The sequence below is a fragment of the Oncorhynchus keta genome, chromosome 12 (genome assembly GCF_023373465.1).
Source record: "Oncorhynchus keta strain PuntledgeMale-10-30-2019 chromosome 12, Oket_V2, whole genome shotgun sequence".
NCBI lineage: Eukaryota > Metazoa > Chordata > Actinopteri > Salmoniformes > Salmonidae > Oncorhynchus > Oncorhynchus keta.
In genome coordinates this window covers 4848027-4871321 of record NC_068432.1, presented here as the reverse complement: position 1 = coordinate 4871321, position 23295 = coordinate 4848027, and the positions used below count along the sequence as shown (strand labels likewise).

The 23295-nt window shown below is 48.3% G+C and overlaps 1 protein-coding gene across 14 annotated transcripts in view; it reads right to left on the bottom strand.

Annotated features, from left to right (window-relative positions):
* Positions 1-23295, bottom strand: part of LOC118390890 (rap guanine nucleotide exchange factor 6-like) — a 136750-nt gene that overhangs the window by 32414 nt on the left and 81041 nt on the right. For all 14 annotated transcript variants that reach the window (XM_052457637.1, XM_052457642.1, XM_052457641.1 and 11 more), the window contains exons 9-18: positions 17236-17416; positions 13311-13447; positions 10713-10871; positions 9331-9483; positions 8437-8601; positions 6260-6367; positions 5787-5990; positions 5474-5582; positions 4936-5179; positions 78-235 (exon numbers count right to left, since the gene is read on the bottom strand). In XM_052457637.1, coding sequence (XP_052313597.1) covers positions 78-235; positions 4936-5179; positions 5474-5582; positions 5787-5990; positions 6260-6367; positions 8437-8601; positions 9331-9483; positions 10713-10871; positions 13311-13447; positions 17236-17416 — 1618 coding nt within the window. The remainder of the gene's footprint in view (positions 1-77; positions 236-4935; positions 5180-5473; positions 5583-5786; positions 5991-6259; positions 6368-8436; positions 8602-9330; positions 9484-10712; positions 10872-13310; positions 13448-17235; positions 17417-23295) is intronic.

Below are 23295 nucleotides of genomic sequence, written 5' to 3'. Positions count from 1 at the left end.
CAAGAAAAGAGTGTGTGTGTGTGTGTGTGTGTGTGTGTGTGTGTGTGTGTGTGTGTGTGTGTGTGTGTATCTTTCACCTGCTGGATTGGAGAAGTCCAATACATTAGTGGCTGGCTGCAGCAGGTCAGGGCTGCTGGATGAGAGGCTGCCAGGGATGGGCATGATGGCCACGCTGTGCCTGCACTGCTTAGTGCCCACGATGCTGTCATCCTGAGACTGACCCACGCCACCATCACTGTGGCACAGAGAGACAGAGAGAGGGAGATGAGAGGGGATGTCAGATCACTTTTACGATAAGGGGCTTGAGTTTTCCCTGGTCAGGAACTCCTGGCCCCGGAGCCATATTCAATCACACCGCATTCAAACAAACAGTTTAAAGAAGCCTTCCTGGTCTTCTTGATATCCCTACAGTGCACTGCAATCACAGCAATCCTTTCATAGGTAGTGATGGATACTTATGGGGTTGGCTAAGATCCATCCATGAAAGATCACATGAATGATGTGGCTGACGAGCAGGGCGCACCGAAACCAAACACAAACCAGGCCCAGGAATGACGATGACAGCCCAGTGAGCACACATACACACATCAACAAGACACGCACAGACACCCAAACAAACACTATGCATGATGGATGGCAAGGATGAGAAGCCTTTGTACAGACACCGGGAAAAAGAAAAACCTTTATGCATGACATTCAATCTAAGACAGACATTTCAATGGGGCTAGGATGAGAGGTCTGCTCGCCGGGCCTGCCTCTCTGTGAGTATGTCTAGAGTCAACTCTCGAGGGTAAACAGGGACAGGGAGAGACATCAGCATTAAAAAGGGTCTGATATGCAAATGGGATCCTTTTGACGAATGGTCTCATTACGATTGGGGGATGCGGTGGTGTCTTTGTGGCTGGATGCCACTCCCCTGACGGTGTCAGAACACCAACACACCAACATCAGGCCTCCGGGACACAGCTCTAATTGACGGTTTTCGTACTAAACGGCCCTCGCAGCTGCTGGAGACGGAAGGGGACCTGGCTGATGTGTAAAAGCGATATTTCAGCCTAGGCATAATTTCCCCCCGAATTGGTTAAAATTAGGTTACGGTCAGTAAGAATTTGGCTTACGGTTAAGGTAAGGGTCAGTTTTAGATTTTGGGATGCTGGTCAGAAAAGTTGCCCCCCCCAATCCCACAGGTGGACTAACTGATTGACACTTCCAAGGTCCCTCCTCCCCCAAATGACAAACACAGACTGATACGGGACCAACAAAGCCTGCTACTCCCAGATCCTTTTGTGCGGTCTTGCCAATGCCAATGGTTTGGCGTGACAATGACCATAGGGCTTGACAAGACAGTACAAAGAGACCAGGGACCAGGCTTGCGCGGTTAGCAGAGCGCACATAACAACTTACCGACATAGATACGGCATAAAACCAAGACAACAAATGTCAGACATAACGTACCGACAGACACACTATAAACAGAATGTAGACATAGACACACAGAAACATACACGCGTCACAGATAGGAATCCATCACATCTGAATCACCTTGGATCGCGGAGGGCAAAGACTGAGTTTTGAGGTATGAGGAAGTAGAGTTTAAACGTTTGGTTGAATTTCAAGTCACTGAGGAATGTGATTGGCACACTTTCCACTACTGCAGAAAGTCCTAATGCCCAATCACATTCCTCAGTGACTTGAGATTCAACCAAACATTTAAACTCTACTTCCTCATACCTCAAAACTCAGTCTTTGCCCTCCGCGATCCAAGGTGATTCAGATGTCTACATTACGCCTAGGTTAGTTACGCGAGCACTTTTTACGCTACTATTATAGGCAAGCACCTTATCATGTGACACCTCAATCCCAATCAAATTCATACATGCCATTTCCTTTAGGCTACGGTGTGTTGCATGCATAAAATGTGGAGCGAAGTACCATGGGATGTGAAGCCGACAAATAAGAAGAAAGCTGCACATGGAAGCACTTCACCGTATTCTCAAGCTCTACTCTAACCGACCGTGAAGCTGCGGAGAATTCCACAGAGGGGAATAAAAAGGTAGGGTAGGAAGGATTTTTGTGTCGCATGAAGATCCCAATGCAGTCCTCCGCCTTTCCGTTAAAAAAGGTCATTGCTGAATTCATCCCAGCCTCCAATGACTGTGTGCGCCCGCGTCAGAAACGGCACCCTATGCCCTACATAGTGCACTGAATGCCCAGGGCACATATAGAGAAAAGGGTCCCAATTTGGAACACATGCTGTGTTTTCTCCACGTTGCCAGTGAATGAGGGAACTAAATCACACAACAAGTGTCTTACCCAAAGAGTCCCCTGTGCAGGTGAGGCAGTTAGAGGAGGGACAGAGGACAGTGAAGAGCATGAGAACAACAGAACAACAAGGCTGCAGTACAGTACAGTGTGCCAGCGGCATGTTTGCACTGAGCAGCAACAACACAGACAGGCAGATAACGAAGGGACGAGGGGCAAGGCCACAGTATCCAGACACTGGACGTTAAACACACACACAGACAGACAGTGGACTCGTAAAGATGGACATTGATTAAATGTACCTCAGTGGAGGCTGCGGAGGGGAGGACGGCTCATAATAAAGGCTGGAACAGAGCAAACGGAATGGCATCAAACCAGGTGCTTGATACCATTCCAGGGATTCCGCTCCAGCCGTTACCATGAGTCCATCCCCCTGCCAATTAAGGTGCCACCAACCTCCTGTGATGTACCTACACACATCTCAGTCAAACACACATGGGCAGACACAAAAGTAGCGATTTTTTTCTCTCCCTTATTTAGTTGAACCAATCATCATTGACCTAACTGATAACCTCACACTAATCAAATATATACTAAAAGTATTGAATATACATTTACACATCCAATATACGCTGAGTGTACAAAACATAGAATGACCAGGTGAATCCAGGTGAAAGCTATGATCCCTTATTGATGTGACCTGCTAAATCCACTTCAATCCGTGTAGATGAAGGAGAGGAGACAGGTTAAAGAAGGATTTTTAAGCCTCGAGACAATTAAGACATGGATTGTGTATGTGTGCCATTCAGAGGGTGAATGAGCAAGACAAAAGATTGAAGTGCCTTTGAACGGGGTATGGCAGTAGGTGGCAGGCGCACCAGTTTAAGTGTCAAGAACTGCAACGCTGCCGGGTTATTCATGCTCAACAGTTTCCCGTGTGTATCAAGAATGGTCCACCACCCATAGGACACCCAGCCAACCTGACAGCTGTGGGAAGCATTGGCGTCAACATGGGCCAGCATCCCTGTGGAACCCTTTTGACACCTTGTCGAGTCCAAGCTCTGACGAATTGAGGTTGTTCTGAGGTTAAAATAGGGTGCAACTCAATATTATGTCGTAAATGTTTTGTACACCCAGTGCACATTTACATCAGGAAACCCACAGGACAGCCCGCTTTGGACAAATGGCTGATATATCTACTTATACACTTTTAAACACAGATAATGAGTATAAGAATGAGAGTTTAAGAGGTTAGATGATACATACCCTGGCTATCCCTTGCAGTCGTCTCGTCAAATCACCACCATTCGTGTCCAGCTCAAACTACCTAGTCTATTGGCTGCCAATGGAATCCCAGTAAATCAACTGGTTGATCAATATATGACCCAGCAGCAAAGCCAGGCAGTCATGTGACTTGCCTACTGTAGAATACTGCAGGGAGTAGCCTACTTTTGAAATTATTATTTTTTATATCATTTTTTTATTTAAAATGTATTTAACAAGGCAAGTCAGTAAAGAACAAATTCTTATTTTCAACGACGGCCTAGGAACAGTGGGTTAACTGCCTTGTTCAGGGGCAGAACAACAGATTTTTATACCTCGTCAGCTCGGGGATTCGATCATGCAACCGTCCCGGTTACTAGTCCAGCGCTCTAACCACGAGGCTACCTTCCCTGACCTGTCCATCCTCTTGCTTCCATCGCCATCAGAAAAAGGCACATGACTCAAGTATCACACGTGGAATAAAGATGGAGACCTGTGCTTGCCACTTTGTAAAGGTCTTACACCACTGTTTATTACACTATGTCTGGGTCCCAAACGGTTCACCATTCCCCTATGGGCCCTGGTCAAAACAAGACACGGGGAATAGGGTGCCAATTGGCACACAGCCTAAGTAGAGAGCAGAGGACATGTTCCATCACATCAGCAGCCCGATGACAACGTCAGGACAAGCATAAGAAGTGACTGACGTCTGAAATCATACACTGACTTCACCAGCAGGAAGAACAACCACACACAAAGCTGCTGATGACGTTGACCGTAATCGCTAGCTACTAGCATGCGCCGCGGTGAGCCACTACCACGTTCTATCACATTGTCGGTCTATAATAGATAGACGACTAAAAAAGCGTGATGCTCCCCAATTAGTCTCTCTCATCTCCACTCTCTCTAAGTCTGCGCAGAGTAAATGGAATAAAACATGAATGAAAGCGATGTGATTTAGATACAGTTGTTGGTTGGCTATGGCAGATCAATGGCTCAATGATGCTAAACGGTTTTGTGAAATGCAGGGTGATTAAACTACGAGCTGACGGAGCAGAGCGTGCGTCGAGGGGAAAGGCAGAACTTTACGTGAGAGTGTTGCCAACGTCTCCCTGGGCAAGTAACACTGTTTCGTTCTCACCCTGCACTGAAACAGTACGAATCATAATGAGTCCAATGGAAGGTATGAAATCGGACTAAAATTGCATGTTTATGTTTTCAAAGAACAGATCCTCCCCCCAAAAAGCTTTTCCTTTAATCTACAATAACTTTAAAAGCTTTTAAGGGTAGAGCGAAAGAGAATGGTCCAGCTGTCGCTGACATGGAGCGAAATCAAAGATGATGACTATGACAATGACTCCCTTTTACCTTAAAGCCCAGACAAACAAATACAACACAATACTCTCCTACCTGAAGGGTTTAGGTGGTAGGATGCTGAAGCGGGTCTTCTCTAGCATCTTCCTGATCTTGTTCCGTCCTCCAGAAACGGTGTTGGCCTTCATCTTCTTGGTGGCCTTGTGGTCTGTGGGGAACTCCATGTCTCCAGGCAGGTCCGGGATGGAGAAGCGGTTGCCCTTCTTCTCCTGGATCTTGGGAATGTGCGGAACGCCATTCTTCTTCTCGTGAACGATCCGGCTTAGCAGCTCTTTGAACACTGGGGAGAGGAGAGGAGTGAAAGTGGGTGAATGACAAGACGCAGGTCACAGAAGTAGGGTTGTAAAATCCTGGTAACGTTTGCCAAATTCCCAGGTTTTCCCAGAAAGTACGGTTGGAAGACTTGGGAAACTTGAAAGTTACAAGCATTTTGCAACCCAACACACGACTGGCCACAGATACAGGCACTGACCCAGGTACAGACAACTGTTGACATCTGGCATTTTAATCTCAGATGGTCCTGCATCTTTAACGAAAAAATCCTAGATATGGTAAGAGGGCAGATTGTACTAACCGAAGATGTTGGTCTTGACTGTGAGGGAGAGGTGTGTGTTGTTCCTCAGGAAGTCCATAGCTTTGATGTAGGAGATGTTCTCAAAGTTCTGACCATTTATCTCCATTATCTGAACGAGGAAAAGACAAGAGAGCTTTTAGTCAAACTGCACTTGTTACTGAAAATACCCACAAAGGGCATCAGAACAGCAATCTAAACCGTATGAAATGGAAGACAAACGTTGACTTCAAAAAGCAAAAGGCCACTCCGTTTATCTTTGACTAGTAAAAGTACAATATAAAAGCAGCACAACACGAGTAAACACTTCCCCTACCTGGTCTCCCCGTTTGAGTCCGGCCTCCGCGGCCTTGCTGCCCCCCTCCACCGACTCCACGAAGATGCCGAAGCCCCTCTCGCTTCCGCCATGCAGGCTGAAGTAGAGCGGGGACTCTCTGGATGGTTTCTGCAGGGTGATCTGCCTCCACTTGGCCTTGGCTGCGCACGCTATGTTCAGCAGCCTCAGGTGACCCTTCATTTTCTAAAAGGAACAGAACAGGCTTCAACACCTACTCACTCACCTGAGTTGTTACGCCCACAGACAGAAGCTCCGCACGTCTGTCTGACCACAGAGTGAAGCTGAAGGTGTGAGGCTTCAGTTTAGAGACGGCGTCAACACCTATTCATTCCATGGTGCACTACTTTTGACCAGGGCTCATAGTGCTTTGGTCAATAGTAGTGCACTATAGGGAATGGAATGCCATTTGGGACACACCGTTAGTAGACACAATATGGGAACGCTGATCTTACTGTGGTTTCCAGCAGCTTCTCGAAGTCTTCAAGGAACCTTGTCATGGCCGGGTCACCTTCAAAGTCGTTGAAATGGTTGTTCACCCATAACAACACTATGCGTGTCACCTGCACAGCGAAACACAAGGCTGTCAAAGCTTCGTCAACTAACTTCATTAGAGAATCTTGTGTATTTTCAACAAACAAAAAAAGCAAGCAATCTCCAAACTTCAAACATTCCATTTTAGCAGAGGTTAAAGACACAGTACCTTCAGAAAGAATTCATACCTCTAGACTTGTTCCACACTTTGTTTTGTTACACATATGTTTTACTCACCAATCTACACACAATCCTCCATAATGACAGTGAAAACATGTTTCTAGAAATATTAGCAAATGTATTGAAATTGAAATACAGAACAATGTAATTGACATTAAGTATTCACATCCATTTATACTGTGCTACTCCAAATCGAGCTAGGGGTGCACACAATTTATTTTGATCATGCTTGAGATTTCACGACAACTTGAATAGAAAGAAAAACACCCGTCGATATAAGATCCTACCGTTGACAGTGTGTGTCAGAGCAGAATCTATACCATGAAGTCCGAGGAACTGTCCGTAGATCTCCGAGAGGGAATTGTGGGAAAGGGTATGAAAACTTTTCTAGAGTGTTGAAAGTTTCAGAGAGTACAGTGGTCTCCATCATTGGGAAGTGGAAAAAATATGTAACTACCCAGACTCCTACCTAGAGATGGCCGTCCGACCAAACTAAGCAACCGCGCAAAAAGGACCTTGGTCAAGGAGGTAACCAAGAATCAAATGACCACTCTGACAGAACTACAGAGTTCCTTGGCTGAGATGGGAGATCCTCAACAGCACTTCACCAAACTGGGTTTTATGGGAGAGCGGACAGATGGAAGCCACTCCTGAGAAATAGGCACCGTTAGCAAAAAGGCACGTGAAAGACTGAGATCATAAGGCAAAAGATTTTGTGGTCTGATAAAACAAAAATGTAACTATTTGGCCTGAATGCAAAGCTCTACGTCTGGAGAAAACCAGGCACAGCTCATCACCCATCGAACACCATCCCCACCTTGAAGTATGGCGGTGGCAGCATCGTGTTATGGGGATGCATTTCAGCGGCAAGGACTGGGAGACTGGTAAGGATAGGGGGAACAATGAATGGAGCCAAATATAGGTAAATCCTGGATGAGAATCTGCTTCAGAGAACAAACAACCTTAGAATGTACATTTTCATCCCAGTCTAACAGGACGATGACCGTAAGCATAGATACAAAGCAATGCTGTAATGGCTTCAGTGGTACAGCCCAAGCCCAGAATTTAATCCCATTGAAAATCTGTGAAAAGACTTGCTGTTAACTGCCACTCCCCATCTAACTTAACAGAGTTTGAGAAAATCTGCACGGAAGAACGGGAGAAAATCCACAAATCCAAAATGTGCAAAGCTGATAGAGACATACCCAAGACGAGTTAAAGCAGTAATCACCGCCAAAGGCGCTTCTACAAAGTACTAACACTCAGGGGAATGAATACTTGATATATCTGCATTTCATTTTCACTAAACTTGCAAACATTTCAAAAAACACGTTTCCACTTTGTCATTATGGGGTATTTGTGTGTAGATGGGTGAGAGAAAAAAAGATATGAAATCTATTTTGAATTCAGGCTGTAACACAAACATTTTTTGAATAAGTCAAGGGGTATGAATACTTTCTGAATGCACTCTATCATAGGTGAGGTGAGATGGCAAAAATGTATTTCTCAGTAATCTTTCTTTGAACTGCAAGAGTCCGGAAATGCAGTGGCTGAAAAAATAAAAATAAGAGTAGCATTGTTCTAATCGAAGCAAAGGTCATCTTCGAACACAATGAAGCAACCACACCGCAGACAGAGCTACAAACAGCGACTCTCTCTTTGAGGGGAAGGGCCCCTTTAAGAGGAAGAATGATTATGCAACAAATGACATCCCAATAAAGACTATTGACAGCACAAGACTAATCTTATGTTAAATCATTTATGCACTATGAGAGTATCTGGACGGGACAAATCCCCCGTACAACAAAGAACGCTGACCTGGCACAAGTTGTATTGATTACTGTGTAGTATACCCACGCCTTCACATAAGGAAGCAGGCACAACGCAAACACACACATACACACAATACTGTACACACCGTGTCTCTGAGGCTGTCGACTTTGAACCACTCGAGCAGCTTCTTGCCGACTTCCATGGGGCTGGAGAGGAAGGTGCGGTAGGTGAGGAGGAAGTCTTCGATGTAGGTGGGGTCAACCACCGATGGCTCCTCCACCAGGTGCAATATCAAACGCTCTGGGGTGCCCTGAGTGGACAGACACACATTAAATCACGACTGCATTCCAACTCTCAATACAATACAATTTTGTAAGTCCCCTCGGCAGCAATTAAGGCAGTATTTTCACCAAGGAGATCAGAGTCATTTTGGATTACTTTAAGAAAAAATGGAATAGGGTGAAAGGATAGCGCTTCAAAGCAAACCTTGTGTGAACAGTCACCTGACAAGAAGAGATCGCCAAGGAAACCGAGTGTGTTTTTAGGGCAATAGTAAGTAAAGTGAGCCGTTTTCAAATGATTGAAAGACGAGAATACAGAAGTGAGGATCAGATCAGCAGCAGGCACCCATCTGTACTGTAGGTGTTTGGGTGAGCGAAGGAGTCTTAGTACAGTATATACATATGAGATGAGTAATGTAGGGTATGTAAACAAAGTGGCATAGTTTAAAGTGGCAAGAGATACATACATGTATTACATAAAGATGCAGTAGATGATATAGAGTACAGTATATACATATACATATGAGATGACTAATGTAGGGTATATAAACATTATATTATATTAAGTGGCATTGTCACAGGCAGGTGGTGTCTGCATACATTCAAACCAGACAATTATGACCATTTCAAGATGATTTCTCAGACAAGATTACACCCTAAATCTAGACCTGGACTGACATGTAAACTCAATGGGGGGGGGGGTGGTCTAATCTGTGTCCGGGAAACAGGCCTTTTAACTCTTCTATTTTGTTCCTCACCTTGATGACGATGTGCCCCTTCCTGGTGCCGCTGCGGTCCAGCTCGCGATGTTCCTTCACCATCACGATCTCTCCCTCCTCCTCCACCTTGTGCGTGTTCTTCTCCACATGGTTGAGGATCCGCCAGTAGTCCTCTTGGGCGATGCACACAAACTGGTCCACAATGACATGGGGACAGCGGGTGAACTTATAGTACAGGAGCCTGGTGCTCCGCACTAGAGCTGGGTATTCAAACAGTAACACGGAAGAACCCCGGGAGCAGGAGAGAGGCATGGCAGGGATGGATGACTGGTGGCTAGTGCTACTGGTCCAGCAATGCTAGTCTACAAGCGAACAGACAAGCTCCACTCCTATGGCAACTGGTCCATCTATGATAGTAAACACCAGCCACAGTATGCTATCTTGTTCCTGCTACTCTCCCCAAGCTAACGTTCACCTGGCTTAAAGGTCAAGCTACACACCCCTGGCTGGTGTTCACCTTTCTGCCTGCGGCCGTCTCGCTGAGCTGTCGTTCAGGGTGTGAAACTGTGACAGAAAACAACGCTTCTGGTGAAAGAGCTCTTCAAGGAACTAGACATTGTTTGTGTAGAAACTGTGTAGTGACCGAGAGAGCAGCTCAAACCACTTCTCGAGAGGTCAGGCTACTTTTACAACTGCTGCCTCCTATCTCTATATTAAGACCTGGTTCCTCTTCTGCATGACTAAGCAACAGCTCTTCAACCTAGCCCTCCTTTGCTTGTGAAAGTCAACACCGTTTTAAAGAGATTAAACACCATCTTAAGCGTTTACAAATTGGAATTTCGTAACATATCATATGAATTGCAGATGAAAATGTTTTTATTGCAGGACGTGACGCATCATAGAAATGGAATACGTCGTACACAATTGTGCTCTATTTTCGGGGACCCATTTTGGCTCTAGGGTGCTACATTGAAAACTACTGGCTGAAATGATACAAAACCTCTGAAGCATCACTTACATTTACACCATAGATCCCAACACTACGTTTATACCACCCATCTCTGTACTCGCAAGGAATACAAGAACACCGCCATCTTAATCTTCCAACCCGATTGTCAAAAGGGAATGAAAAGTTCCCATTTCATTTCTCGATGAGGCTGCTCCTTGCTCAGTATAATGGGGTTATATCATAGCAGTCTGACAAGAGGTCTCGACTCGAGTGGCCATTCACAGTGAAATGAAAGTCAGCGCCCCCAAACGGCAACCCTAATCACTATATTTTGTACTGCTTTTGAGCAGGATCCAGTAGGATCCCAGGGCCCGTAGTGTACTATACAGGAAATAGGGTGCGATTTGAGACTCCGGCCTAGGAGTCCAGATGCTAGGAGTCCAAATATTTCGCTGAGAGAAGAGCAACTCACCTGGCAGTCGTCCCCCTTGGTGCGCACCACTCCGCTCATGTACTGCTTGTCCAGGGAGGGGGAGATGCCGAAGCTGTTGCCCATGCAGAGGGTCTCCATGCGGCTGTCTGGATGGCTGATCTCCACCGCCCCGTTCAGGATCACATACCACAGGTCCAGCTGGGAGGGGGACAGTGATGACAGCAGCAGGGCCAAACACCATCACTAAAACAGGGACTGACTGACAGGCTGACATACTGACTGGCTGACATACTGACTGACAGGCTGGCTGACTGACAGGCTGGCGTGACTTGCTGGCTGACGTGACTTGCTGGCTGACGTGACTTGCTGGCTGACTGACAGGCTGACGTGACTTGCTGGCTGACTTGACTTGCTGGCTGACTGACAGGCTGACTTGACTTGCTGGCTGACTGACAGGCTGACTTGACTTGCTGGCTGACTGACAGGCTGACTGACTGACTTGCTGGCTGACTGACAGGCTGACTGACTGACTTGCTGGCTGACTGACAGGCTGACTTGACTTGCTGGCTGACTGACAGGCTGACTTGACTTGCTGGCTGACTGACAGGCTGACTGACTGACTTGCTGGCTGACTGACAGGCTGACTGACTGACAGGCTGACTGACTGACAGGCTGACTGACTGACTGACAGGCTGACTGACAGGCTGGCTGACTGACAGACAGGCTGGCTGACAGGCTGGCTGACTGACAGACAGGCTGACTGACAGACAGACAGACTGACAGACAGACAGGCTGGCTGACTGACAGGCTGACTGACAGGCTGACTAACAGGCTGACTAACAGGCTGACTAACAGGCTGACTGACTGACTGACAGGCTGACAGGCTGGCTGACTGACAGACAGACAGACTGACTGACAGGCTGGCTGGCTGACTGGCTGGCTGACTGACTGGCTGGCTGACTGACAGGCTGACTGACAGGCTGACAGGCTGGCTGACTGACAGGCTGGCTGACAGGCTGGCTGACAGGCTGGCTGACAGGCTGACTGACAGGCTGACTGACAGGCTGACTGACAGGCTGACTGACAGGCTGGCTGACAGGCTGGCTGACAGGCTGGCTGACAGGCTGGCTGACTGACTGACAGGCTGACTGACAGGCTGACTGACTGACAGGCTGACTGACTGACAGGCTGACTGACTGACAGGCTGACTGACTGACAGACTGACTGGCTGACTGACTGACAGGCTGACTGACTGACAGGCTGACTGACTGACAGGCTGACTGACTGACAGGCTGACTGACTGACAGGCTGACTGACAGGCTGACTGACTGACTGACAGGCTGACTGACAGGCTGACTGACAGGCTGACTGACAGGCTGGCTGACTGACAAGCTGGCTGACTGACAAGCTGGCTGACTGACTGACAGGCTGAACAGCATAATAGAGGAGATGCTTTTATGGACCTTCACTCAAAGTAATCATTGTTGCCTGGTATTATAATGCGTCTCTGGATGTGGTATACAGAGCTTGAGCGAACCGAAGACGTTCTCCAAAAGCGAAAGTGTGTTGTCAAACCTTATGAATCTCGGCACTAACGTGCGCAGAACAGCGGGCACTGGAGCCCCATATCAGACTGCAGACTAAGGGTGAGGTGTGTGTGTGTGCAGAACTCCGCAGGCGGGGAAGTGCACGTCTAAGAGATGAACATCTAGCTTACGTCCACAGTAACTGTGAGACGGCTGAACATGGCTTTTTCAACCATGAAGGCGATAACGGCTTTTTAAAAGCGGAACGCAGACAGGCAGAGCTCTATCACAGGGAAGCATTGTAAAGGACAGAGACCGAGGAAATGTGGTGAGCTGCCTTGACCCCCCCCTCTACTATTTCTTTCCTCTCCCCCTCATTGTCTCGTAGCAGCGTTAAGGATCCTGCAGTGCAGTGATGGCCGACTGATTCCCCCTTGACCTTCACAGCAGCCCACAGCGGACCAGGCCGGGCAGCGGGTCGAGGAAACCTAGCATCGCCAACCTGTCTATCATACTGAACTCACACACGCACATCGCCTCGTGTAGCCATCCCCTGCTTTACACACCTGCGTGTGTGTGTGTTTATATATAGACACCTGCTGCCTCACTTTAATAACGCAGAGCCCATCCACCTGTGCTAAAGTAAGCGGTGAGGCCATTCAATGTAATATACTATGCTGTCGGCTGGGCACTGCCTTTTGCAGACAGCCGTGAAAGATTCCCTTTATTCCCAGGGATGTAGCTTCATTAATTTGTTCTGTAAGTCTGGTTAAACGACTGAAGGCTGCTGCTCTGCTACATACTCTACATCCCATTCACTGGGAGATGAAACCTTGTGACTATAGGGTGAAACACGGCACTTTCCAGATGTGGTTGTGATCACTGGTGGCTGCTGTTACAGGCTGGAATAATGTTACCACGCAACCAGACCAGGGAAAACTCTGGGCCCTAGCTACAGCTCGTATAACTGCAACCCCATCGGTTAGTCCCGGTAAACGTCACATGGTCAGGGAAAACTCTGGGTCCTAGCTACAGCCCGTATAACTTCAACCCCATCGGTTAGTCCCGGTAAACGTCACATGGTCAGGGAAAACTGTCTATGGCCCCGTACCTCCTGTTTGTCCTTTAGGATCGTGGTCCCCGCCTGCTCCACCACCTCAAACACCATGACAGTACACAGGTCCCTCCGGACTGACATGGTCATGTTGGCAAAGGCTGGCAGCTGGTGCATGAACTCCAACAGTTGTTCTGGATGGGGGGGGGGAGAGAACATGAGAGGAGAGAGCAGGGTCAAAAATGGGCTTAGGTGGTGGGCGCAGCTGAATTTTAGAGAACATTCTAGAGGCCCCCCCGTCGTGGTGGTGTGGATTTTTTTTGTGTGAATTTAAGCCAATTTCCTGCAATTCTACCAATTTCTCCATGGAGCTGTGAGAAAACGTTGCAGTTTTAAAGCTCATTTGGCCATGGCTAATGCTGTGCTCTTTCGCTCAAACACAATTACTAAATCTATCCTATTTTTCTAACTTAATTGAGGAAAATAAGAACAATCCGAAATTCCTTTTTGATACTGTGGCAAAGCTAACTAAAAAGCAGCATTCCCCAAGAGAGGATGACTTTCACTTTAGCAGTGATAAATTCATGAACTTCTTTGAGGAAAAGATTATGATTATTAGAAAGCAAATTACGGACTCCTCTTTAAACCTGCGTATTCCTCCAAACCTCAGTTGTCCTGAGTCTGCACAACTCTGCCAGGACCTAGGATCAAGAGAGACGCTCAAGTGTTTTAGTACTATATCTCTTGACACAATGATGAAAATAATCATGGCCTCTAAACCTTCAAGCTGTATACTGGACCCTATTCCAACTAAACTACTGAAAGAGCTGCTTCCTGTGCTTGGCCCTCCTATGTTGAACATAATAAACGGCTCTCTATCCACTGGATGTGTACCAAACTCACTAAAAGTGGCAGTAATAAAGCCTCTCTTGAAAAAGCCAAACCTTGACCCAGAAAATATAAAAAACTATCGGCCTATATCGAATCTTCCATTCCTCTCAAAGATTTTAGAGAAGGCTGTTGCGCAGCAACTCACTGCCTTCCTGAAGACAAACAATGTATACGAAATGCTTCAGTCTGGTTTTAGACCCCATCATAGCACTGAGACGGCACTTGTGAAGGTGGTAAATGACATTTTAATGGCATCGGACCGAGGCTCTGCATCTGTCCTCGTGCTCCTAGACCTTAGTGCTGCTTTTGATACCATCGATCACCACATTCTTTTGGAGAGATTGGAAACCCAAATTGGTCTACACGGACAAGTTCTGGCCTGGTTTAGATCTTATCTGTCGGAAAGATATCAGTTTGTCTCTGTGAATGGTTTGTCCTCTGACAAATCAACTGTACATTTCGGTGTTCCTCAAGGTTCTGTTTTAGGACCACTATTGTTTTCACTATATATTTTACCTCTTGGGGATGTTATTCGAAAACATAATGTAAACTTTCACTGCTATGCGGATGACACACAGCTGTACATTTCAATGAAACATGGTGAAGCCCCAAAATTGCCCTCGCTAGAAGCATGTGTTTCAGACATAAGGAAGTGGATGGCTGCAAACTTTCTACTATTAAACTCGGACAAAACAGAGATGCTTGTTCTAGGTCCCAAGAAACAAAGAGATCTTCTGTTGAATCTGACAATTAATCTTAATGGTTGTACAGTCGTCTCAAATAAAACTGTGAAGGACCTCGGCGTTACTCTGGACCCTGATCTCTCTTTTGAAGAACATATCAAGACCATTTCGAGGACAGCTTTTTCCATCTACGTAACATTGCAAAAATCAGAAACTTTCTGTCCAAAAATGATGCAGAAAAATTAATCCATGCTTTTGTCACTTCTAGGTTAGACTACTGCAATGCTCTATTTTCCGGCTACCCGGATAAAGCACTAAATAAACTTCAGTTAGTGCTAAATACGGCTGCTAGAATCCTGACTAGAACCAAAAAAATTTGATCATATTACTCCAGTGTTAGCCTCTCTACACTGGCTTCCTGTCAAAGCAAGGGCTGATTTCAAGGTTTTACTGCTAACCTACAAAGCATTACATGGGCTTGCTCCTACCTACCTCTCTGATTTGGTCCTGCCGCGTACATACCTACACGTACGCTACGGTCACAAGACGCAGGCCTCCTAATTGTCCCTAGAATTTCTAAGCAAACAGCTGGAGGCAGGGCTTTCTCCTATAGAGCTCCATTTTTATGGAACGGTCTGCCTACCCATGTCAGAGACGCAAACTCGGTCTCAACCTTTAAGTCTTTACTGAAGACTCATCTCTTCAGTGGGTCATATGATTGAGTGTAGTCTGGCCCAGGAGTGGGAAGGTGAACGGAAGGCTCTGGAGCAACGAACCGCCCTTGCTGTCTCTGCCTGGCCGGTTCCCCTCTTTCCACTGGGATTCTCTGCCTCTAACCCTGTTACGGGGCTGAGTCACTGGCTTGCTGGGGCTCTCTCGTGCCGTCCCTGGGGCGGGTGCGTCACCTGGGTGGGTTGATTCACTGTTGTGGTCGGCCTGTCTGGGTTGCCCCCCTTGGGTTGTACCGTGGCGGAGATCTTTGTGGGCTATACTCGGCCTTGTCTCAGGATGGTAAGTTGGTGGTTGAAGATATCCCTCTAGTGGTGTGGGGGATGTGCTTTGGCAAAGTGGGTGGGGTTATATCCTTCCTGTTTGGCCCTGTCCGGGGTGTCCTCGGATGGGGCCACAGTGTCTCCTGACCCCTCCTGTCTCAGCCTCCAGTATTTATGCTGCAGTAGTTTTGTGTCGGGGGGCTAGGGTCAGTTTGTTATATCTGGAGTACTTCTCCTGTCCTATTCGGTGTCCTGTGTGAATCTAAGTGTGCGTTCTCTAATTCTCTCCTTCTCTCTTTCTTTCTTCTCTCGGAGGACCTGAGCCCTAGGACCATGTCCCAGGACTACCTGACATGAGGACTCCTTGCTGTCCCCAGTCCACCTGGCCATGCTCCTGCTCCAGTTTCAACTGACCTGAGCCCTAGGACCGTGCCCCAGGACTACCTGACATGAAGGCTCCTTGCTGTCCCCAGTCCACCTGACTGTGCTGCTGCTCCAGTTTCAACTGTTCTGCCTTATTATTATTCGACCATGCTGGTCATTTATGAACATTTGAACATCTTGGTCATGTTCTGTTATAATCTCTACCCGGCACAGCCAGAAGAGGACTGGCCACCCCACATAGCCCGGTTCCTCTCTAGGTTTCTTCCTAGGTTTTGGCCTTTCTAGGGAGTTTTTCCTAGCCACCGTGCTTTTACACCTGCATTGTTTGCTGTTTGGGGTTTTAGGCTGGGTTTCTGTACAGCACTTTGAGATATCAGCTGATGTACGAAGGGCTATATAAATAAATTTGATTTGATTTGATTTGATTTGATTTGATACTGAGTTAATCTTGGGAATTTTCATTTCTCCTTGACTGTCTGTCTAACTTTTATTTTGGTGATTGTTAGTTCTCAAAGATTACATATAAAATATGTAGGCCCTTTATAGTTTCTACATACTTTATTTAGTTTAGTTTTAGTCGTTTAAGTTTAAACTGAAAGTGTTTTTCCATCACATTTTTAGGCAACCTGAAAAAAAAAAACACTTAGGCGGCACGCCCAATGATTTCAATGGCAGAAAAATCCCCAGAGAGAGAGTAAGAAACAGAGAGAAGATGTGCCTACTCCCTAACAAGCCAACAGCAAAGGACTTTCAACCCATGCATCCCACAGCCCCCCAGGAAGGCCTCTCTCTGGGTCCCCTGGACTGGACTGCTAATGAGGTGGCCCGGCTGATTGCCCGCACAAAAATAAAAACGGTAATTAAAAAGGTAAGGCCCTTAGTATTTATAGAAACAGAGGGAGGGGGTAGCGTGTGTGTGAGTGCGTGAGTGAGTGAGAGAAAGAGATTGTGTGTGAGTGAGAGTGTGAGAGGGAGAGAGACCGCGACTGAGTAAAAGGGGGCATTCAGGGGAGTGTGGGGCGTGCAGCTCACCGATGTCGTCATCGTTGCGGTCCACAGGGTCCTTCTCCAGGCACTCGCGGACAAGGTCTCTACCCAGTAGGGTGTCCGACGTCCTCTCCAGGTCTTCGTCCTCCTCCTCCTCCTCCTCAGAGTCCACCGCCGCCTCCGGGAGCCCAGACAGGTCCACGTCACCCATCTCGCTCTCCGTGGCCTGCAGAGGGGACAGACATAACCATGGTTATTGTTTTAACTAACACAACAACAAAAAATATAACATGCCGTCAGAACAGACACCCTGTGCAAAAAAAAACAAGAGATCGCTAAGCACGTCGCTAAGCATTACGCATACACAAATTATTCATATTGCCCATTTTCTCCATGCTGTTTGGCCAGATGGTTGGGAGGGCTGAAAGGAGCTGGTTCTGGGCCTACGGTCGTTTCAGATCAACTGGGATTTGAACCCACAACCCCAGGTTAGGAGACTAGCTCTCCAGTCACTGTAGCAATATTGCATGCCATCTGTCTGCCCCCTAGGACACAGTAACAGAGACTACACCTGCCTGCTCTGCTCTGTTCAACTCAACAGCTTCCCTTCACACTAGAAACGCTAAAGCAGTCATTTTGACTGCTCATCAATAAAAAAATTACACCGCCATTTTTAAAGTCATCCCCCTCATCCTTTACTTTGTCTAAATAAGTCTATATAAGACACTGCCGTTGTAAGAATCGTAATATCACAAGCAGAACTGGAGTTATAACCCCGTTTTAGAAGGGCATTGCATTTTTTCCCTGCGCTGCCCCTCATTCTCCCGACAGTAGGGTCTGCTCCGCTCCTTCTCCCGACAGTAGGGTCTGCTCCGCTCCTTCTCCCGACAGTAGGGTCTGCTCCGCCCCTTCTCCCGACAGTAGGGTCTGCTCCTTCTCCCGACAGTAGGGTCTGCTCCGCTCCTTCTCCCGACAGTAGGGTCTGCTCCGCTCCTTCTCCCGACAGTAGGGTCTGCTCCGCTCCTTCTCCCGACAGTAGGGTCTGCTCCGCTCCTTCTCCCGACAGTAGGGTCTGCTCCGCTCCTTCTCCCGACAGTAGGGTCTGCTCCGCTCCTTCTCCCGACAGTAGGGTCTGCTCCGCTCCTTCTCCCGACAGTAGGGTCTGCTCCGCTCCTTCTCCCGACAGTAGGGTCTGCTCCGCTCCTTCTCCCTACAGTAGGGTCTGCTCCGCTCCTTCTCCCGACAGTAGGGTCTGCTCCGCTCCTTCTCCCGACAGGATGGTCTACTCCGCTCCTTCTCCCGACAGGATGGTCTACTCCGCTCCTTCTCCCGACAGTAGGGTCTGCTCCGCTCCTTCTCCCGACAGGATGGTCTACTCCGCTCCTTCTCCCGACAGTAGGGTCTGCTCCGCTCCTTCTCCCGACAGGATGGTCTGCTCCGCTCCTTCTCCCGACAGTAGGGTCTACTCCGCTCCTTCTCCCGACAGTAGGGTCTGCTCCGCTCCTTCTCCCGACAGTAGGGTCTGCTCCTTCTCCCGACAGTAGGGTCTGCTCCTTCTCCCGACAGTAGGGTCTGCTCCGCTCCTTCTCCCGACAGTAGGGTCTGCTCCGCTCCTTCTCCCGACAGTAGGGTCTGCTCCGCTCCTTCTCCCGACAGTAGGGTCTGCTCCGCTCCTTCTCCCGACAGTAGGGTCTGCTCCGCTCCTTCTCCCGACAGTAGGGTCTGCTCCTTCTCCCCGTCTGCTCCTTCTCCCGACAGTAGGGTCTGCTCCGCTCCTTCTCCCGACAGTAGGGTCTGCTCCGCTCCTTCTCCCGACAGTAGGGTCTGCTCCGCTCCTTCTCCCGACAGTAGGGTCTGCTCCGCTCCTTCTCCCGACAGTAGGGTCTGCTCCGCTCCTTCTCCCGACAGTAGGGTCTGCTCCGCTCCTTCTCCCGACAGTAGGGTCTGCTCCGCTCCTTCTCCCGACAGGAGGGTCTGCTCCGCTCCTTCTCCCGACAGGAGGGTCTGCTCCGCTCCTTCTCCCGACAGGATGGTCTGCTCCGCTCCTTCTCCCGACAGGATGGTCTACTCCGCTCCTTCTCCCGACAGTAGGGTCTGCTCCGCTCCTTCTCCCGACAGGATGGTCTACTCCGCTCCTTCTCCCGACAGTAGGGTCTGCTCCGCTCCTTCTCCCGACAGGATGGTCTACTCCGCTCCTTCTCCCGACAGTAGGGTCTGCTCCGCTCCTTCTCCCGACAGTAGGGTCTGCTCCGCTCCTTCTCCCGACAGTAGGGTCTGCTCCGCTCCTTCTCCCGACAGTAGGGTCTGCTCCGCTCCTTCTCCCGACAGTAGGGTCTGCTCCGCTCCTTCTCCCGACAGTAGGGTCTGCTCCGCCCCTTCTCCCGACAGTAGGGTCTGCTCCGCTCCTTCTCCCGACAGTAGGGTCTGCTCCGCTCCTTCTCCCGACAGTAGGGGTCCTTCTCCAGTAGGGCTCCTTCTCCCGACAGTAGGGTCTGCTCCGCTCCTTCTCCCGACAGTAGGGTCTGCTCCGCTCCTTCTCCCGACAGTAGGGTCTGCTCCGCTCCTTCTCCCGACAGTAGGGTCTGCTCCGCTCCTTCTCCCGACAGTAGGGTCTGCTCCGCTCCTTCTCCCGACAGTAGGGTCTGCTCCGCTCCTTCTCCCGACAGGATGGTCTACTCCGCTCCTTCTCCCGACAGGATGGTCTACTCCGCTCCTTCTCCCGACAGTGCCCAGTTGATAATCACCCAGTTGATAATGCCTCGAAAACTGAACCGAAACAACGTTTTGTGCATATAACAAGTAAAGTATGATGGGGGAGAATGGGTGAGTTGATGACCGAGGGGAAGCCAACGATGCATAATTATTTAACCAATTGTGACTGAAGAACAGTGTTGCCATTCAATTGTATTGGGACATTCTAATTGTAATCTCTAAATGGTTTGTACCCTGTATCATTCCACTGAATCAAAGCAGTCTCATACGTCTACTCTGACCTACTCGGAGTACACAGTGAGAGCGTGCATAATTTACAATGGCAAGAAGAACAAGACAAATGGACGCACGTGCTGCGTCAGCGCTGCTACACGATCTGATGAAAGTGACTCCGGCGGTGGGGGGAAGAAATGAATCGTGACATGTCACCATGGACGACAAATTCACTTCACCGTCACTGGCGAACAAGTCGCTGGCAAATAAAACAAGCACCGTGAACAAAGCGAGACGGGGGCTCCCTCCCTCTGCGCAAAACAAGGCGCCTGCACAGCCGCTGTGCGCCACAGCGGTGCTGAGGAATGACAGGAAAACAGCCGCGCTGTACCAAGGCAAGGCTAGAAAGAAGGTTTCGGTCATGAGCACCATGGCATCCGACAGTTGCCATCACCGACGAGGATACAGCACCTTTATGCAATGCCTTATGCTCTTCTGTACAACATGTGCTGCTTTCTCCCCTACGGGAAAACAATCCTAATGTATTCTACTCTATTCTGTTCCATAGGTTGGCGTGGATGTTCAAGATCAGACCACGCGGCTAGAAGGAAGGCACCCGCCCGCCACTGGCCTGTTGCTGCACGACTTGGCTGCTGTCAACGCAACACGTGTTGTTCAAGCAGTGCATCAACAACACCCGGCCCATCAAGAGTTTGGCACACGGGCTACGTGAGGGCCAAGGCAGCAGCGAAGATTCCAACTTGCCAAATTGGGCGCACAGCTCCCGGGGAGGAGACCGTGCCAGGTGGCCAGGTGCACTAAGAGCCCAAGACACTTGTGTCACCTGCAAGCGACGTGTTTGTGGGAAGTGTGTCGAGCAATTGAAAGTGGCAGGGATGTGTGTCGACTGTTAGGTCAAGGCCTAACTGCTAAATGAAATCCAGCTGATGCCATTGCGTGAAATTGCACACCATGGTAGCACGAGCAGACGATAACTCACTATTTTGGACCACTGTCATAGCGACACTTTTGATCCGATTTCCACAATTTATCAAGCACACTTGGCGCTTACAATGCCGTTTAAGCTACTGATGTTCTAATTGTTACATATAGCCTACACTAACATAAACTAATGAAAATGCTAATGTATTATTTGAAATAAACAAAACCTGCATTCTAATGTTACCTAAGACCTTCATAAACACTACCAGATTATTCTTTTAGCAATAGCATATAGGAAACGTATCCAAGTACATTGCTGAGTGAATGACTGCTCATTAGCTTGAAGGTGGAGGGAGGGGGGAGTCCCACGATGCCCAGCGGTTCCAGTGTTAAGGTCCAGGTACGAGCCTCAACACAGTCCTAAGTTGGATGATTGACAGCACGGTGAGGGTGCACGACTCAAGCCTTTATCTGGGTCAAGCCCTCCTATGATCTACTTGCAACCGAAGTAGCCCTATTGAAAACGATCCATATATCCCCCAGTTTGACTGAAGGTAGACAGTGCTTCCTGAGAAGTACAAAAAAAAAGCATTATCGCACTGTTTTTGAGATCTTACATCTGCCTTACAGGAGTTTACAATGGCCAAGTAGAGGCAGACAAGAACTAGGCTAAAGAAAGCCTGTCTGTACAGACGGTGTGAAACCCTGAGAGGATCAGTGTCCTCTTCGCCTCATCTCTGGATCCCTTGTGCTTTTGTCTGGGTGTCAGACTTTAGAGCAGCTTGGTTCTCTCAGCATGTGGAGGAGGAGGAGGGAGAGCGAGAGAGACCCCGAGAGAGACAGAAACAGAGTGAGAGAAAGCGAGCAAGAGAGAGAAAAAGACAGAAAGAGAGAAACAGAGAGAGAGAGAGAGAGAGAGAGAGAGAGACACACAGAGACAGAAAGCGAGGGGGGGTGGCGCCCATGCAGGTCTCCGAACAGTTGCCGGGGCAGCTCTAAACTGACAGGGACTGAGCCAAAGCCATCCCCTCCCCAAGAGAGAGAGAGGAGAGGTGGGGTAGAGGTACGGCTGGGTTAATGATGAGGGTTGGGGTGGACTGGAGTTAAAGGTAAAGGTGGGTGGGGTTAGCGATGATGATGCAGTAGAAGTAGGGCGGGGTCCTGTGTGCTCTGACCTTTACCACACAGCGCGACAGGAGGGACAGAGGGGCCCCTCAGATCCACAGGAAGCCCAGCCAACACACACTATAATTAACAAACCTGGACGGAAGGGAGAGGAGGAGAGGACGTGTTCTTTCCACCATCGCTGCCATTGAGCTGGAGAGGCAGGGGGTATCCGGGGAAGGGTGGGGAGAGGGGTGAGGAGTGGCAACAAGAGGGCAAGGGAGAGCGCTTGGGGAGAGCTGGGTCAGTCAAGCTGGGGAAGCCTCAGATGGCAAAGTCAACCCCTTTTCTTCCTTCCTGCTTTACACGCAGATCCAGTATATTCACCAAGAAAGCATTGACTGACTTCAAAGTCATACAGTATTGAGAGAACAAAAAGGCTAGGAGCATTACTTAAAAATAATGGAACTTCAAAAGCTTTGGAAATGGGATGTTATAGGCCTACAACCAGGGTGGGTTGGTCCACCAGCCACTCAGATTAAAAACTCTACGAGCCATAATTACACCAAAAATGTAATTTAAATAACGATGAGCATGCTTTCTTACGTTTCAAAAACAAGAAACGTATTAATAGTAAGAAGTAACCGGGGTAAATAGCTTCATTTCATTTACCTAAAAAATAATCACAGATAAATACTTCTACAACTGAACATCAAGTCCTACAACTGAACATCAAGTCCTACAACTGAACATCAAGAGCCCTGCCACAAGGAGTACATGATGTGCTCCTAAGTAGAAATGTAGAAGCACACAAATACATCTAGGAGAATGAGAAAGTGAGTGAATTCAAGTTTTTGGGCGTGTTCCATGCTCAATCAATCACAATCATTAGGCGAGACAAAACAATGTCAACTGGCCCTTTAAGGAACAGGCCCTGGTAACCCACCCTGGTAACTTGGGCACTAGCTTGTGATGAAAAAAATGTCGGACTGCAATGTCTTCCTAGCAGCAGACAGTTGCAGCCAACTCAAACTAACATTGTAGTGCTGAGCGATTAACGCTTTTTGAGGTCGTTTCGTTGGATTATACCTTTATTTTTAAATAATTATATATATATATATATATATATTTTTT